This window comes from Miscanthus floridulus, chromosome 16, assembly GCF_019320115.1.
Source record: "Miscanthus floridulus cultivar M001 chromosome 16, ASM1932011v1, whole genome shotgun sequence".
NCBI lineage: Eukaryota > Viridiplantae > Streptophyta > Magnoliopsida > Poales > Poaceae > Miscanthus > Miscanthus floridulus.
The window spans coordinates 105754432-105770865 of NC_089595.1; the positions used below are offsets into that span (position 1 = coordinate 105754432).

At 45.8% G+C, this 16434-nt stretch overlaps 3 protein-coding genes across 3 annotated transcripts; 1 reads left to right on the forward strand and 2 right to left on the reverse strand.

The window, feature by feature from the left end:
- Positions 1-3590: 3590 nt before the first annotated feature.
- LOC136511201 (RNA polymerase sigma factor sigA-like) lies at positions 3591-6766 on the reverse strand. Its single transcript, XM_066505367.1, has 4 exons — positions 6660-6766; positions 6223-6571; positions 3738-3789; positions 3591-3598 (listed from the first exon to the last, which is right to left on the reverse strand). The coding sequence occupies exons 1-4, from the start codon at positions 6764-6766 to the stop codon at positions 3591-3593; spliced, it is 516 nt and encodes a 171-aa protein (XP_066361464.1).
- Positions 6767-9375: 2609 nt separating this feature from the next.
- Positions 9376-12149, reverse strand: LOC136511202 (uncharacterized). The gene is made up of 3 exons (XM_066505368.1): positions 12144-12149; positions 11011-11379; positions 9376-10938 (listed from the first exon to the last, which is right to left on the reverse strand). The coding sequence occupies exons 1-3, from the start codon at positions 12147-12149 to the stop codon at positions 9376-9378; spliced, it is 1938 nt and encodes a 645-aa protein (XP_066361465.1).
- A 421-nt stretch (positions 12150-12570) lies between these two features.
- On the forward strand, positions 12571-15031 carry LOC136512682 (cyclin-B1-2-like). Its single transcript, XM_066506657.1, has 4 exons — positions 12571-12797; positions 12902-13002; positions 13970-14067; positions 14764-15031. The coding sequence occupies exons 1-4, from the start codon at positions 12675-12677 to the stop codon at positions 14874-14876; spliced, it is 435 nt and encodes a 144-aa protein (XP_066362754.1). The 5' UTR covers positions 12571-12674; the 3' UTR covers positions 14877-15031.
- The last annotated feature ends 1403 nt before the right edge of the window (positions 15032-16434 follow it).

The following is a 16434-nucleotide window of genomic DNA, read 5'->3' on the forward strand; positions in this document are numbered from 1 at the left end:
ACGAGCCCTAGAAATAAAACGCGGTCAACTTTTTTGTTTGGTTAATACTGTCAGAACCAAGCTAACCAATACGGCAATACTACTCTCTTCTGTTTGGTCTTCAATTCTTCATCATAGCCGCCGAGCCTGAGCGCCGCACTGCCGCGCCCCGTCCCGCGTGGTCGCGCAGGGACGCAGGCTGTGCGCCCACGCCGCCGGCGCCGGCAGAGCAACGCCCTCCGCGGCTCCGCCCTGTGTCGCTGGAGGACCGAACCTGCTCATCAGCCATGGACGACGCTGTTGGAGAGGAAGAAGGTTCCATCTGAGGCTCTCCACCGCCGCCGCCGCCTCCAGGTCCTCCGCTGGCCGCCGCCTGCAGGTCCGCTGCCTCCCCCAAGTCTGCCGCCCTCAGATCGGAGTAGTCTGCCCTCAGCAGGCCGCCGTCTCCGCGTGTGTCTGCGACTGCGAGCTGCAGCGGCCGGACTCCTTACGAGTTCCCCTTGCTGTGGATCAGAGGAAGGAGTCTGGGACTGGGGAGATCTCGTCGCTGGTTCCAATCCCTGGCCAGAAAGCTGTCATCGCCAGCTACGGAGCTCCAACAGATCTCCGGCATGTAGGCTCTGCCTCCCTCCGTCGAGGTGCCCCCTACAACACAGGGGCAGTCCGTCCAGGTTGTGATCTGTAGCACAGGCACCCGCCGTCATCCTCTAAGTCCAACCCAAGCACTCGCAGCCGGCATGTGCGGAGTCATGTCGTCCCCCTGTCCGCCGTGCTCCAAGCCTTCGGCGCCCTGTGTGGAGGGTCAGCCTACACACACCTCATCGTCCGGCCACTTCGTGCAGCCGACGTCGTCTCTATCATCCACGTCGTGGGCGGATCGCAGCCTTGCCTTCAAATCATGGGCTCATGGTAGATGTTACCGTTGTCTTGCCCGTAATCACTAGGTGAGCTCCTGCCGGGACTCCTTCCGTTGCATCCGATGTCGTCGTCCTGGGCATAAGGAGCGACAGTGCCACCTCCGATCCCCCATCGGCTGAACAGAGACCTAGCTCCCCTTCCCAGCGTAATTGTCTCCATGATGCTCGGAGCTGGGCAGATGTTGTGGCTTCGTCTCCACCAATCATCGTCCTCGATGTGCTACATGTGGTTGTCATTGTCGCGCCAGAGATGCTTGAGGAGGTGGTGCACCCACTCAAGGTTGAGGCTTCGACCATCAAGTTGTGGCTTGCACGGATGGCCAACCACTTGGAACGTGTAGAGCCACCAAACAAGGATCCCTTTATTACAGATATGGCTGATCGTTTTGGTCCTTGTTCTCCAGTTCGACATGTTTCGGCTCCATCTTTCTTGACTGCTTGCACGCCGACTAGGGATCTCATGGTACCTGATGAGAAGTTGATTACCAAGGCGGCCCCAGCCAGTCGAGATCTTCCCGTCACCAATGCTGCGGACGTTGCTCCAAGCTGTTATTTCCACCGGAGAACTTACCACTGCAAATGTTGCTGGGCAATCAACCACTAATATTTGTGACCCTCCTATCATCGTTGAGAGAGCATCAGAGCCCGTAGCTAACTCTGTTTTGCTGCACATGGGATCTCCATTGAATTTGGCCACATGGAACATGATGTGTCTTCTGAAGATATTGTTATGGTGGAAGATGCATCCGACGAAGACGAAGATGAGATAGACACAGATAGGATAGCTGAGGACCCTATTGTTGCCATCACCGCAGCAGATGGATCCACTCAGTCTATTGATGATATCAGGATAGAAGAGCCCAAGGCACCAAATGATCCACCAAAGGAGGACGTGGACACCATCGATTTGAAGATCGAAGATTGTACAGGCCCTCCTGTACACGCACCACCACTGATGACACCAGTGATGAGACGCCGACGCAAATCTTATGAGAAATCATTGGTTCGGCGAAGCACCCGCCTTGCCAAGAACAAAGTTCTAAAAGACCTAGGGATTATTACAAATGACGGGAAGCTCAATGAGAATGCAATCCTAGAATATGCAGAATGCATGAAAGAATTGTTGCCACCGGATCTCCTCGAGTCGCTCATGCGTACAGAAGGTCTTGCTTTCTGGGAGGTTGTAGCGGGGATCTCTTTGCCTTTTTCGCTAGACTGCACTGATGTTGTCGAGGCTTACTCCTTTTGTTGTTAGGTTATTTTGTTGTTGTTGTGGTTGTTAACCTTGGTGGGTGCTTTGGGTTGCTTGCTTTCTTTGTTGTAGTTGTTGCCTTCGTCGTCATCGTTGGGGATTGTTGATACTTCGTTGTATTGCCCAGTCTGGATTTCTACTTTTTAATATAATCGGCAGCTCTCCTACCTGATTTGTTTAAAAAAAATACGGCAATACTATGTTTCTCATTTACAAAGCGCACTCATTATTCTGCATTTGTGGCTTTGATAACAGTTTTGCACTGAAAAAGTGCGTCCCTTGGCGCTGAAGCTGGCTTTCTACAAATGAGGGCTCTATCCTTTGAACTTGGCATCCCGTTGCACGTGGCACTTGTGGACACAACCGTGAACAGTAATGGGACTGTGCAAGTAAGGTGCTTTGACTTCTTTATTCAATCAGAATCAAGAGTAAGCACAAGCTCAGGACCTCTCGGTTCAACCAGAAGTTACTATCTGTCAAGCATTACTGATAACCATCCAGAGCAAGGAAGGGGTAGCAACTCAGTCGGCTGGAAGCTTATTATCGTCTGGTCGCATGCCTTTGCTGACCTTACTGAGTAGGAATGGTCAATGTGACATTCTTTATCGCAAGTGAACAGTTCTGATTATGAGGCAGCCTCTAGTGAATGGTTCTAACAGGAACTCTGTGTGTGATAATATGGATTTAGCTTTGCTCGGTTTAGACAACCTTACCTAAGGGGAAGAACATCCACCCCTTGCGTCGCTCGTCAATCGCTACGGAGGGGAGTTAGCTCGAGGCATTAGTGATAATCTACTCTAGTATGGGTGTTTGATTGTGCATCTGCTTCGAAATTGTATCTGGTTATTACATTTGTTGGTCCAAAGACAAGAGATACTGCGGCAGCATCTCCAACAAGTGTAACCAGACCCAGGAGATTACGCGGGACCAGGATTGATCCGATTCCGCTTGTGGCTTTGCCGCACCCTTCGTAGAGCAGGCCAGTTTATATGATGAACAAGAGTGCACCTGTTAGCACATTAGACGGTACAGGAAATGAAAATGCTTTCTCACTTCATATGAAGGGAGAAACATATCCGTCGCTAACTTTCTTATCGAGTAGATATACATATATTGTGCAACACAAAATAATAGTAGCATATGAAACAACCATGCCATAAACAAAATTTTGGTTGTTAGTGAACATAATGTATGTCAGTTCTAAGTGCAAATTTGTTGTCCTCTGGTTCAAAGCCAAGGAAGGTATCGGTGTACTCCTGTACGGGAACATCTCTTTTCTTGTGGAATATGAGCAGAAACATTGACTTGCGATACATATAGACTCCCTTTTGAATAGCCTCATTTGGTATTGATAGTCACATACACTATCTAGCTGCATCGTATCGAAAGGAAAACCACAGTGTACTTCTCCCTGTTTTATTTGAATTTAGAAGCAGGTACATTCAGTTAGCTGGAAATGAACACCGTAAACAAGAAGGCTTATGTGAGAACATGCATGATAACTCTCACTCTAGCCTCTGGATGCAGTACTATTTCGTACAGGACAACAAAAGCAGACGACTAGTTTACCATATGCGGCAGATATTTACCTTGAGCACCTCTTGCTTGTCTTACTTCTTCCTTGAATTTTGATGTGAAGCACTGCATTAGAAAGAAACAACAAATTGATTCTCGTGGATCTAGTTCTAGTGGGATGATTGTGAGACATGATACTGTTAAGTGTAAATTTAGAAAAAATATGACATACAGAAAGAACTTTGTTAGAATCTAGTAATTACATCAATCTTTTTGTTCCCAATCTCATGAATATAAATGAGAAATGAGAGAGTAGCTTATAGTGATACAGTTTTGATACTATATGTGACAATGTCATAAAAGGACAGCAAGAGTACAGTTTTTCAAGTTTTTTTTTTTATCTTGTCCGTTTAAGAGTACAGCTTAATACTTTCCCCCCATGGCCTTCCTAGATCCATGTAAGTTATCAGACTCAAATTTTCATAAATAGGAGACAATTTTAAGCTGAACATGATGCCAACAGGAATATCTAAAGCTCCTACTTATATGAATAATGTCAGAATACAAATGAGGGTGGAATTCCATTACAACGAATTAAATAGTACATTTGCAGACCGTAGCATAGCTCAAGAAGTGTGGAACCAATCTTAGACGAATAGGGGCAGGCACTGTCATATATGAACTGCAGTTTGGTTTTCTTTTTCAATTTGTATGAAGTCAGGCTAAGCAAAATTTTGAATTCTTAAAATTCCTTGCCAAATTGCAAGCATGCCATTTGGATATGTATAACTAATGTTCATATTAGCCAAAATTTGGATATGTATGGAACTGATAATGATATTATTTATTTACTAACTGGAAGCTTTGGTTAAGGATAAATAAAGATAATTAAAAGACACCAACCTCATATTTACTAGACCTCCATTATGATAGCTCATATTCAATAGGCCGCCTTCTTTTTTATTGAAGAGATGGTGGAGACAGATGCATAGAAGGGGTTGATAGCAGCAGGGAACAGTGAGTAGGGACGGACCAGTTCAGACTTCAGAGAGTGGCTTGCTGCTTGTGGCACACTGGCACGGGACTACGTACGTGAGGACGTAGACATGCGCGCGTCGTCGGTCATGGACCCCTACGGCCCTACGCCATCACTTCACTGTGGCAGCCCAGCAGGGCCGGACCGTACGTCTTCCCCATCTCCTTCCCCAGGTTGCCTCCAGCCGCGGGAAAAGCTCCCAAGCCCCGGCAGCATCGGAGAAGTGGCGGAGCCGCCTGGGCCCTGGGGTGTCAGGACCATGCTCGGATGCTCCAGATCGCCGGTGACACCGCCTCACCCTCCGTCTGCCGTACCGCCCTCCTCTGTCTACCTGTCGCCGTCGCTCATCGTCGACGGCAGCCGCCAGCGGTGGTCCGGTACCAGGGCAGGCGCCGGCTACCAGCTACCGGCCGCCGCGTAGTCTATTGGACTCGGAACGCGCCGATCGCAGTTGGGCCGGCCCAACAAAACGAAGTTTTTTTTTTTAAATTCACATTATTTCTCTCAACTTTTGGGAAAGTCCGTTTTTTCTCTCTAAACTCTAAAACTAGGTAAACCACTTCCCTGAAAATTTAAAACCATTCCTTTTAACTCTCTGACCGGTTATAAACGGTATTTAAATATGGTTTTGTCTTTTTTTTCTTTTTTTTATTTCAGTTGAATCTTTGAAAAATCATACTAAATCACTGAAAAATCTTAAAATAAAAAATTTATTTTTGTTGGACTCCACTTGAGTATTTCTACATAATGAACATATAATATGATATGATTTAATATAAATTTATTTGTTGTAGCTTTAGATTTATGCTTTTCTATAATTAATTTATAGCTGTAGTTTCTATGATCCAATTATGGTGAAATTTTTTGGTGGGCTAATTATTGTACTTGAATTATAGTAAAAATTTCATACTCATTAAATTATGTATAACTTAGTTATAAATTTATAAATAGTTTAACCATATTTATAAATGGAAAAAGTTTATTTTTGGCACTCCAACTATGGCTGCAGTTTATTTCTAGCCCTCTAACTCGAAAACCAGACACGCACAGTCCCTTAACTCTCAAAACCGTTTAAAATTGACCCTCGCGCCCATTCAACAGTGGTTTCAGCCCCAATCAATCTGCCACGACCACGGTTTCGGCCCAGTCCTCGTCCCTTCAGGACTGTTGCGCGGTCAACGAACGAGAACAGAGAGGGAAAGAGAGAGAGAGAGTGTGCGCACAGGACAGAGCAGAGCGGAGGGGGCAGAGGGCACTGGGGTGCCGCCGGCGGTCCTGGGGCCTCGGCGGAGCAGGCTCCGACGTGAGCTGGGCGGCAACGGTGCTCGACATGGAGGCGGCGGCTTGCAGCGGCCCAAGGAGGCGTCTGTCTCGGCGCGACGGCTACGAGCGGGCATAGCGTTCCTGTGGCCTCGTCGCGTAGGGCTCCGTGGCCCGTGCGGCTCGGCGCAGCCCCCAGTGCCGCGTGGTGGGCCTCCTACGTGACGGCGCAGCGGCTCTGGCGCACCGTCGGCCTCGCGTACCCCACCACTCGCCATTGACGGCGGATGGCCGAGCTCTCCCCACCGCTCCGGGCTGATGGTGACGTTCTTTCGGCAAGGTCCCCGTCGACGGCCGCTCATCCACCGCTGGCGTGCCGAGACGCCCGACCACGCCACCGCCACCGTGGCCTTGCTAAGCCTCTCGTCCTCCTCGTCCTCGTCCTCGAAGGGGAGCTCCCACTGCTTCTCGGGCATGGAGCGCTGCAGCAGCACGATGGCCTCGAGCGAGGACTCGAACTCAAACTCCGTGTCTAGCTCCGGCGGCGGGTCCGCGGGTGGAGGCGGCAGCGGCAGCGGCGGGGCGAGGGCGAGCGCGGGCGCGGAGTGGTTCCTGAGCGCTCGGATGGTGTGCGCGCACGTGGCCGGCGAGGGAGGAGGAGGAGGCGCGGTGCGCGACGACGGTGAGCTTGGGCGCGAACCGCAGCGACGGGTGCGCGTCCGGGGGTGCGAGGTCGGTGGAGCCGAATGAGGTGGCGAGCAGGCGGTTGCCGGCGCTCAGCCCGATCACCGCTGGCGTCGTGGTCATGGCGTCCCCTTCACCTGCGCACGTCGTGGCCGTGCGTGAGTACTGAGTACGTATGTATGTAGCAACGCGAATGACGAGGAAGAGCCGGCGGCACGGGACAGCAAGCAACAGGAAGTGCGTGCAGTAGCAAGCGGGCGAAGACGGCAGCGAGGAACAACTGAACTGAGCTTACTAGCCTCAGTGGAGGAATAAAAAAAAGACAAGTGGAGGCAGAGAAGCTATGGCCACCACACGCCCGCTGGGAGAGAGACGGAGACTGACGAGGCGAGGAGAGAGAGAGGGAGGCGCTTGCTGGCCCGCTAGTGTTTTACTACGAGGCCGCAGGAACGCCGTGCCCGCTCGTAGCCGCCCTCGCCTGCCGCGCCGCCGCGACTGAAGTCGTCGTCCCGCCTTGGGCCGCTGCGAGCCGCCGCCTCCATGTCGAGCGTCGTTGCCGCCCAGCTCACGCTAGAGCCTGCTCCGCCGAGGCCCCAGGACCGCCGCCGGCGCCCCAGTGCCCTCTGCCCCCTCCGCTCTGCCCTGCTCTCTCTCCTTCCCTCTCTGCTCTCGCTCATTGACCGCGCAGCAGTCGCGAAGGGACGAGGACTGGGGCGAAACCGTGGTCGTGGCGGATTGACTGGGGCGAAACCGCTGTCGAATGGGCGCAAGGGCCAATTTTAAACGGTTTTGAGAGTTAAGGGACCGCGCGTGTCTGGTTTTTGAGTTAGAGGACTAGAAATAAACTGCAGCCATAGTTGGAAGGCCAAAAATGGACTTTTTCCTTTATAAATCTATAACTAAGTTATTTATAAATCTATAACTAAGTTATATATGATCCAATAAGTATAATTTTTTTATTAAAGATCAAGCATACAATAATAAATTCACTATAAAAAATTCATCACAATTAGATTATAGAAACTGCGGCTATGAATTAATTACAGAAAATCATAAATCTAATAAAGCTACAGCAAAACATTTATAGTAAAGCATACTATATTATATGTTTACTATATAGATCTATTCATATGGAGTCCAACAAAATTAGATTTTTTATTTTATTATTTTTCAATAATTTACTATGATTTTTCGAAGATTCAGCTGAAATAAATAAAAAAGAAGAAGATAAAACCATATTTAAAAATCGCTTATAACCTGTTAGAGGTAAAACAAATGGTTTTAAAAATTCAGGAGACGATTTTTCTGGTTTTAGAGTTAGGAGGAAAAACAAAATTTCACAAAAATTGAGAGGTAATGTAGACTTTTTTTTAAACGATCTGTTGAATAAGCCTGTTTATTTAAATTTATCAGTCGGTTTATCAACAGTATTTTACTCTCCTCGTAAAACAGCCGGCCAACGTCTCTAAATCAAGAGACTTTTACCTCTGTACCATTATAAAAGATGGTCGTTTCCCACATGCCACTAAAAAATTGAGCCGCACCCATACGTCATCCACCTAAACTTTCTTGTATCCCAGGCCATTCCATCCACTTTGCACTCTAACGGAGGGAAACGGCATGGAGAAAAGACCTGCTTGCCCTGAGGCCATAGAGGCGGATCAAAATCACCATTGTCCTTCTGTGCCACTCCATGGCCGAGCTAGATAGTTGTGTTGGCGCAAAAAAAAACTGAAGTATGTACGTGATGCATGAACATATGAATTAATGTGCATCTTTTTTTAATGCCAAAAAAACTGGAGTATGTACGTGATGCCAACACAAGAAATGAACACAATATATAATAATAATATTTAACACAATATATAATAATAATATGGTTCATAGACCAACATTTGGTCACTGGTTTTCAACGCATTAGCTAAAGTTTTTAACATGTCACCAGCATTACAGCAGGCACATAAGTGCTTCATCCAGACATTAAGTTCTAGTTAAGCCAAAATGAAATGATGCCAGCAGGCACAGCAAACAGCAGTAGCTCATGTACTACTCATCCAAAAGCAGGCACCAGGCACAGCTTTAGCAAAACAGCCACAAAAGCAAATGAGGCCAAAAGACATCCCCACACAACAATCAGGCAGACACCTTTCATTCCAGCATTACCTTCTTGCTCCTGGTATTTGAAGCTGGACTGGCTGGGCTTGCTGGTACAAGGGGAGGCTTCTTAGGTGTCAGCTTCTTCTTCACTGCTATCTTCTTCCTTGGTGAACTCTGGGGCAGAACAACCTCCAATGGTGGTGTCTGCACTGTTGCAGTTGATGCCTGGAGGGAGACTAGTTCATTGGAACCAGTTCCAGACCTGTTACTATCAAATACCAGTTATTGGAACAAGCTTCATTACAATGGGAAATTGTAGAACTATAGGAAAAACATACCTGCCAGATAGGGTGTTTGGAGTTGTTGATGGTGCAGTGCTAGCTGATGCCTTCTTTTTCTTGGAAGTTGTTGAAGAAGATGATTTGCTCTTCCTCTTCTTTTCTGCAGCATTGGCCACTGCCTCATTGTGTGGGAATACCATCCCTGTTGATGGAGTGGCCACCACAAGGCTAGTCTCTGTATTGGTACTAGCTGCTTTTTTCTGCCTTTTCTTTGGGAGACCTCTGCAAAAGACAATTATTAATAGAAAATGTAGTTTAGTTAAATGATAGTTTTATTTATGTAGATGTATTTGATTACCTTTCTGCCTCCATTGCAGCTATGTCTGCTGGATCCCCATTCTTGCAAGTGTACCAGTGATGCCCCAATTCATGGCATATGGGACACTCATGTTTTTTCTTCTTCTTCCCACTTCCTCCCTCCAGAGCCCCTTTCATCCTATTTTTCCTTCTTCCTGCTGTTGACTTAAGCAATGGAGGGTGCATGAAGAACCCATGTGTGGCTTTGGGCCACATGGACTTGTCAGGAATACATGGGACAGAGCCTGCATAAGCTTCTTTGAATTTCTGGATAGAAAAGTACTCATCTACATGGTCTTCTAGTTTTGCTCCAGGAATTGAAGTGATGTACGCAATAGCATGTTTGCAGGGTATTCCTGACCCTTGCCAAGCATTACATGAACATGTTCTATTACCTAAGTCAACCACAAACCTAAATGAACTGCCCCCCTTAGCACAAACTTCTGCAACACCTTCAAGTGAGCTTGTGATCACTTCTATGTCAAGGTTGAAACTGTCTTCTCTCAGCTTCTTCACAATATGAGGTAAAATCTTGCCTTCAAATGTCCTTGCCACCCTCTTCCTATGATTCCACTTGATTAATATCTTCTGTCTAATGGTGTCCATCAAGTCATCCAGGTGCTTCCCTTTCTCAGGCTTTATCCAATTATTGAAGGACTCAGCCAAGTTATTAGTGACATAGTCCACCTTTGAACTAGTGAAGAACTGGCTCCTAGTCCACTTTTTCTTGTGAGTCTCTTGGAGATATACCATAGCCTCTGGTTTGGCTTGAGCCATTGCCTGATAGTGTTTATTAAACATGTATGGGCTCCATGAATATGCAGCTGCCCATAAATGATCATCAAAAATCTTTCCACTGTATCTCTTCTTGAAATTTTGTACTAGATGATACATACACTCTCTATGTTCACATCCTGGAAAAACCTCACTAACTCCATGCATCACTGCCTGTCCACAATCTGTACTGAAAGTAAGTCCATCTGGGTTGCCTATTGCTTCCTTCAGCCTCTCCATGAACCACACCCAATTCTCATTAGTCTCTGAATCAATGACACCAACTGCTACTGGGAATATCCAGTTGTGCCCATCTACTGCACAGGCAATGCACAACTGGCCCCTAAACCTCCCAGTTAAAAATGTACTATCTACTGCAAGATATGGTCTGCAACCTCTAAAAAAACCATCAACAGAAGCCTTCAATGCAAAAAATAGCCTATTAAACCTTATCTTGTTGTTGATGGTGTGGTGATCAATGACAAAAAAAGTACCAGGACTGCTTTCCTCTAACTGAGCCTTAAGTCTAAATAGGTTATCAAAGCTTTTGTCCCAAGGCCCATACAGCTTATCCATGGCAAGGTTTTTACCTTTGTACACTCTCCTGTAGGGCACCCAGATCCCAAATTCAGCATTCAACTTCTTCTGCAGTTCTTTGGCACCCAGAGTCCCATCTTCCTTCAGCCAATCAATCACTTGATGACACACCCAAAACTGTGTGACTCCTACACAGACTTCAGTCCTCCTGGCACTCTGACAGTCATGGCCAAATGGATTCTTCTTCACCTAAAAAAACAGTCCTTACAATCATTAGGCCCTAAAAAAATAAATGAATGTACATTTGGTAAAACAAAATACCTTTACAGTACGCCCATCCTTGGTAGTTGATGCATGAATTCTCCACCGACAGCCCAATTCTTCCTTGAAACTGCAGCTTGCCCTAAACCTCCCTGTGTCACTAGCCTCAATGTCATAATGGATCTCACGTCTCACAGCATGAGTAGCTACAGCCAATCTAAAAGCATTAATGTCTGAATACACAGTGCCTACTGCCATAGGAGGGTCCTTCTTATCATAGTCAGCATCAGGCATTTGTTCAGGCTGTTTATCTTTAACAATATCATCTACATCCTCTATTTCATAATCTTTCTCATCATCATGATCATCAACATCAGACTCTTCATCAGTGTCTGATTCATAGGCCTCAGGGGTAGCAGGCTGTCTTGGCTTATGAGGATTGGAAGGTTCGGGATAATCAGGACCAAGGTCGAGATACAATCCTTCATCATCAACACCCACATGCTCATAGGATGGATTTGGGTTTTCAAGTGATTCATGTTCAGGCACTACAGACACACTCCTGGGTGTTTTTGCTTGGTTCAGCTATGCTAGGACAGTGGACTGAAGGGGTGACTGGGGCTTGAACAGAGTGGGCATTGTCACCAAACTCCCAATCAGAAAGATGAGGCTCACTAGTTGGGCTAGTATATGCAAATGTCAAGTAGCAGCACTTCGAAGCCTTGTTTTTGGCAAACATTTCAACCAAGTCTTGGTCTTTGCAGACTTCAACATGGAGCTTACTGTCCAGACACAAATAAAACATTCGAGCTACATCACCATGCGTGGGAGGACACTTGTCGACAATGGACCCAAACAAATCTCCGAAGTTAGTCCGGTCAGCATTCACAACCATGTCCAACGAGTACCACCGACCACGCGCATTGGGAGCAACAATCCGGATTTCTAGGTTGAAGCTACTGTCTGCGTCCATCTTACATAGGAGCACGCAATTTTTGGACACACTAAACATTCAGAGTAGAAGCCGTGTAAATTTCCTCATGCAAATAAATTAGCTCAAGCTAGAGGAAATACGTTGAAGCTTAAATCATTAGATAAAGATCGTAAGAAAGGATATTCATTATTGCATCACTATAGCTTGACAATGACATGCATATTTATCATGACTAAAAACCTGTTGCCCTACTGCTTACCTGCATGAGCAGACGAACAGAGTACACACGAGCTCCAAAAATCGACGCCACAAGCACCTGGGATGGGTATTCTTGCCTCCCAGCCGCGACGCCTCTAGGGTACTGCCACCGCCGCTGCTCACCCGCCGCCGCTGCCGATCCGAACTCCGCCGCTAGGGTTTGGGGAAGAGACGAGAGAGAGGAATCGAGAGAGAGAAGTGAGATGGCGGTCAATGCCAGTCAATTTGCCCACCGTATATGCACTCCAGTCTCAAGGGGTAAGATGGTCAGTTCTCCTGCTCGGTCCCACATGTCAGACCTGTCAGATGTTACAAACCGAATAGAAGGTGGACGGAATGGCATGGGGGACAAGAAAGTTTAGGTTTTAGTGGCACGTGGGAAACGACCATCTTTTATAATGATATAGAGGTAAAAGTCTCCTAAATCAAGCCCGAAGCCTCAAACTTCAGCTTCCTTTCTTCCCCGCAAAGAAAGAAGGCAAATAGTTCTAGCGTGAGAGGCGGAGTTGCGGTCTTGCGGAGAGCATCGACGATGCAGAGCAGCAGCATGAAGAGGGAGATCGGCGAGACCCACGACACCCTCCGCTTCGGCATGAACGCCGGCGTCAAGGCCGACCTCGCGCCGCCGCACCCGCTCCAGTCCACCATCCAATCGGTAAGGATTCGTCGCCCTCCTCCGTTTCCCTTTGTCGGTGCCCTCGAAACCCTAACGCTGAGCCTGGGATCCATGTTTGGGTGGGACGCGCTCCCCCCGTACAGGAGACCAAGTTCTGGGCGGACAAGAAGAAGTTCGGGACAGATGCCATCTACGGATCCGCTCTCAACATTCGCAAGGATCTCGATGCCCAAATCCTCTCCAGGTTCTTCACTTTCCCCTTTGCGGCTGTTCTTACCGGAAAATAAAATTTCCTTCCATCAATCCGTTCGAATTCAATTTAGGAAGTAGTTAGTGGTTGATGGGAGCACTAAAAAAATGCTCATCTGGCTGCTGGAATTGACAGTCCCGAGGGAAGTTTAGGTGAATTCCTGAAGCTTTGTTACCTTCCTCATGATATACATAGTCACATACTAGGAAGGTCGGCACACTTTGCTGCACCCATGTTTGTTGGCATCCAAAGAAAATTGATTTGATTACTTGCGTTGTAGGTTGGGTAGCTTAAGAATAAAATTGTGTTAATGCATGTATTGTGTACAGCTGTTCTGATATTAATTGCATATTTAGTACTCCATTCATTCCAAATTATAAGACGTTTTAGCATTTTAGATACATAGATTTTGCTATGTACTTAGATATACATTATGTCTAGATACATAACAAAAACAATGTATCTAGAAAAGCCAAAACGTCTTATAATTTGGAACGGATGGAGTACTTCGGTATTAGTATAGCAGTAAGTAAATTCATACAGATCACAATATAGCAGTAAGTATAACAGTACTTTTGAATAGCTTCATTTTGTGTGTGAGGTTTTCTGTTAAGTCTTAGTATCGTAAGTACCACTTTCTCACAGATAAAATACGCACGTTTGGTTGATAACTTGATATTCACTATAAAATGGGTCTCTGAATGTCTAGACCTTTCTCTTCTTCAATGTGCAATCATATGTTGCAATTCAGCAATTGTTTGTGTTCATCTGGTCCTTCTTAGTTCTCACGCCAACTGTGAATGGACGAAAGAGGGAGGCAACTAAGGAAATAGGAGTGCGCCTTTTATTTCATTTACCTTCATCCGTCGACAACTTAGGACATTTAGCTTAAATTGTTTTCTTGGTGATTAACCAGTTTAGCTCTCTTGATGCCTTGCTGATGGATATTCTGTGATGCCAGGTTCCAAAGGCCCCCTGGTGCTTTGCCGTCATCTCTGCTTGGATATGAGGCACTGACAGGTTCCCTGGATGATTTTGGATTTGAAGATTATCTTAACAGTAAGACATTCTATCATTTGTTATTGATGTGTCATTTCCTTCTCTATCACATGTATAAGCATTTTCGCAATAGTTTATGACCACCTTAATATTCTTAGCCAGAGAGTGCTGTTGTTTTTAATCATCTTAACCTTCTATAATTCGCACTAATTTTGTTGTACTTAGGAAGACCCTTTGAAGTAAAACTAATTTATCCGGCTTAATTGAAAGTTAGGAGTTCCTATAAATCAGGAGTAGTAAATTTACCAAACCAATTATATAGCTGTTGGATGAACTTTGAGTCTTGGAGAGGTTATCAGTAAGTTTTTTTGTTGGAGAGGTCATCAATTCAAGAGCCTTCAGATTACATGATTGTTTGCTATTGTTTTACTTGATTTAATGATGTATGTACTAGGAAAAAGTGTTATATGCTTTGTAACACAGTCTGACCTGAGCTTATCTTTCATAGCTATAAGCCTACAATAACTTTCTTTGTAGTTAGGATCAGCATCTTTGATAAGTGATAAAATCTTGTGTTTCATTTGTCAGTGGTCATTTGTGCTTACTGCTTTATAGTATTTTATCTATGTATATTTTGGTCAGACGCAATTAAAGTATAGCACTGAACTTTTCCCCCCTTTGTAGTATGTGGGTATTTTTCCTATTGCCACAATTGTCTTTGAGTTGTGCTAATTTCCTTTTTCTGTTGGCTTGCAGTGCCTCAAGATTCTGACAGTTTCCGTCAACATGACATGCACCACGGAATGGAGGTTCGCCTTGGTTTGTCCAAGGGACCTATCTGCCCTAGCTTCAATTGTGGCAGAATGTAGTTCTGCTGCACGTTCACCTCTCAGTCCAGTACTTTGGTCAATAGACCATACCATATTAAGATGGTGAAATATGATAACTGGTAGCTTGCATCTGTTCAATGTTATGTTTCAATGAACACCGAATTTAATATTTGTCCAGTTTGAACTTTGGCACCACCGGAAAAGTACCCGTTCGGCTTACCCCATATTCGGCTTGTTCGGCTTCTTTTTTCAGCCGGAACAGTATTTTTCTTTCACAGCAATTCAGCCAGAACAGTGTTTTTTAGCCAGTTTTAGCCAAAATTCTGCCAGCCGAACGGGGCCCAACCACCTACTTTTTTCGGATTTCCTTGCCCCTGCAAGCCCAGCGACCCCAAATTTCTGTTTGTTTGATGTGGGTTGTCCATGGTTGCCAAAATGTTTGTTCTCTAGGGCATGGTTTTATTTTGGGACACAAATGGAACACATTAAGCATGCAGTCGATTCCTTGATGTACCTCGGTATCAATCTTCACAGGGGCTTAGGTCGTGCTGAGACTGGTTAAACAACGCTACTGCAACCAAAGCCCTAATATATTTTTTAGTTGTGACACATCAGAGATGGGGTTTGGATCATCCATCTTCAAGGAAGAATACTACTGTGGTTTGCAGCATGATGGAATTGTTTCGAGAGTCCCAGTTACTGAAGGCTTTCTTTGGTTAGTTGCTGTAATTGATATTTGCATTGGTACAAAACTACAAATAGGGTTGTTGAATAGAAATTTTATTTTACAATCCATCTGGGAGATTAAACTGAAAATACAGACTTCAAGTGGAAGGCTATGGACTTGCAACGCCACCTATTTGACACGATGAATGGTTCGTAGCATTCCAACACAGACATAATAAAAGGAACATGTGTCATTTTATTTGGCCAGTTGCTGGATACCAACAGTTAATCCCAACATCACAAATTAATCTGTCCATTATGTTAACTGTAATGTTGGTGCTAGCTTCCTGATCACTGGACTTGTGATCAGCATAGAAGATAGTCAAATAGGAAGGTCGCTTAGACAAGATCACATATGTGGCAGGATAATTCCCATTTGCCCACTTAGTTTGATTCTCATCATTTATCCCCTCCCTCACACAAATATGGAGGAATTACAAATCACGGCATGTACTCATGCAGTGCACAGATTTTGTTTCCTTCCCTTCACCTGTATGGTAGACATGGTATTGGCTGATGGCCTCCTTCACTTCACTTGTATATGCCAGTTGTCAGATATGCTACAGACGTACCTGATGTTTGCGCTGCAGCCTGCAGGTGCCTGTTGTAGCTTGTTCGTCAGGCAAAAGCGCTGCTTGACGAGGGGTGTGGTTTTGGGTTCTTCCATATCGCTACCTCTGCCGGAAACGGAGTCCATTTGCCAAGCACTTGAGCAGCAGCAGCAGCACTGCCTTCCTTCACCAAATTCGTACCCCCAAAGTATTCGAGCGACAACAGCATATTGCCGAGATGAAGCAACTCTGGGATCTCTGGGAACAGTGGTGTGTAGTAATCGATAATGTAGGTCATTATAGCTGTGAGACATTGACAC

Excerpts from the sequence above, each read along its gene's own strand:
- LOC136511201 (XM_066505367.1), bottom strand. The coding sequence starts at position 6,766 with ATGACCACGACGCCAGCGGTGATCGGGCTGAGCGCCGGCAACCGCCTG. Across the intron at positions 6,572-6,659 it reads GACGCGCACCCGTCGCTGCG|GAACCACTCCGCGCCCGCGC; the intron begins GTTCGCGCCCAA and ends CCGAGCGCTCAG. Across the intron at positions 3,790-6,222 it reads CGTCAATGGCGAGTGGTGGG|TGCTTCACATCAAAATTCAA; the intron begins GTACGCGAGGCC and ends TTTCTAATGCAG.
- LOC136511202 (XM_066505368.1), bottom strand. Across the intron at positions 10,939-11,010 it reads AGGATGGGCGTACTGTAAAG|GTGAAGAAGAATCCATTTGG; the intron begins GTATTTTGTTTT and ends CTGTTTTTTTAG.
- LOC136512682 (XM_066506657.1), top strand. The coding sequence starts at position 12,675 with ATGCAGAGCAGCAGCATGAAGAGGGAGATCGGCGAGACCCACGACACC. Across the intron at positions 12,798-12,901 it reads TCCAGTCCACCATCCAATCG|GAGACCAAGTTCTGGGCGGA; the intron begins GTAAGGATTCGT and ends CCCCCCGTACAG. Across the intron at positions 14,068-14,763 it reads ATTTGAAGATTATCTTAACA|TGCCTCAAGATTCTGACAGT; the intron begins GTAAGACATTCT and ends GTTGGCTTGCAG.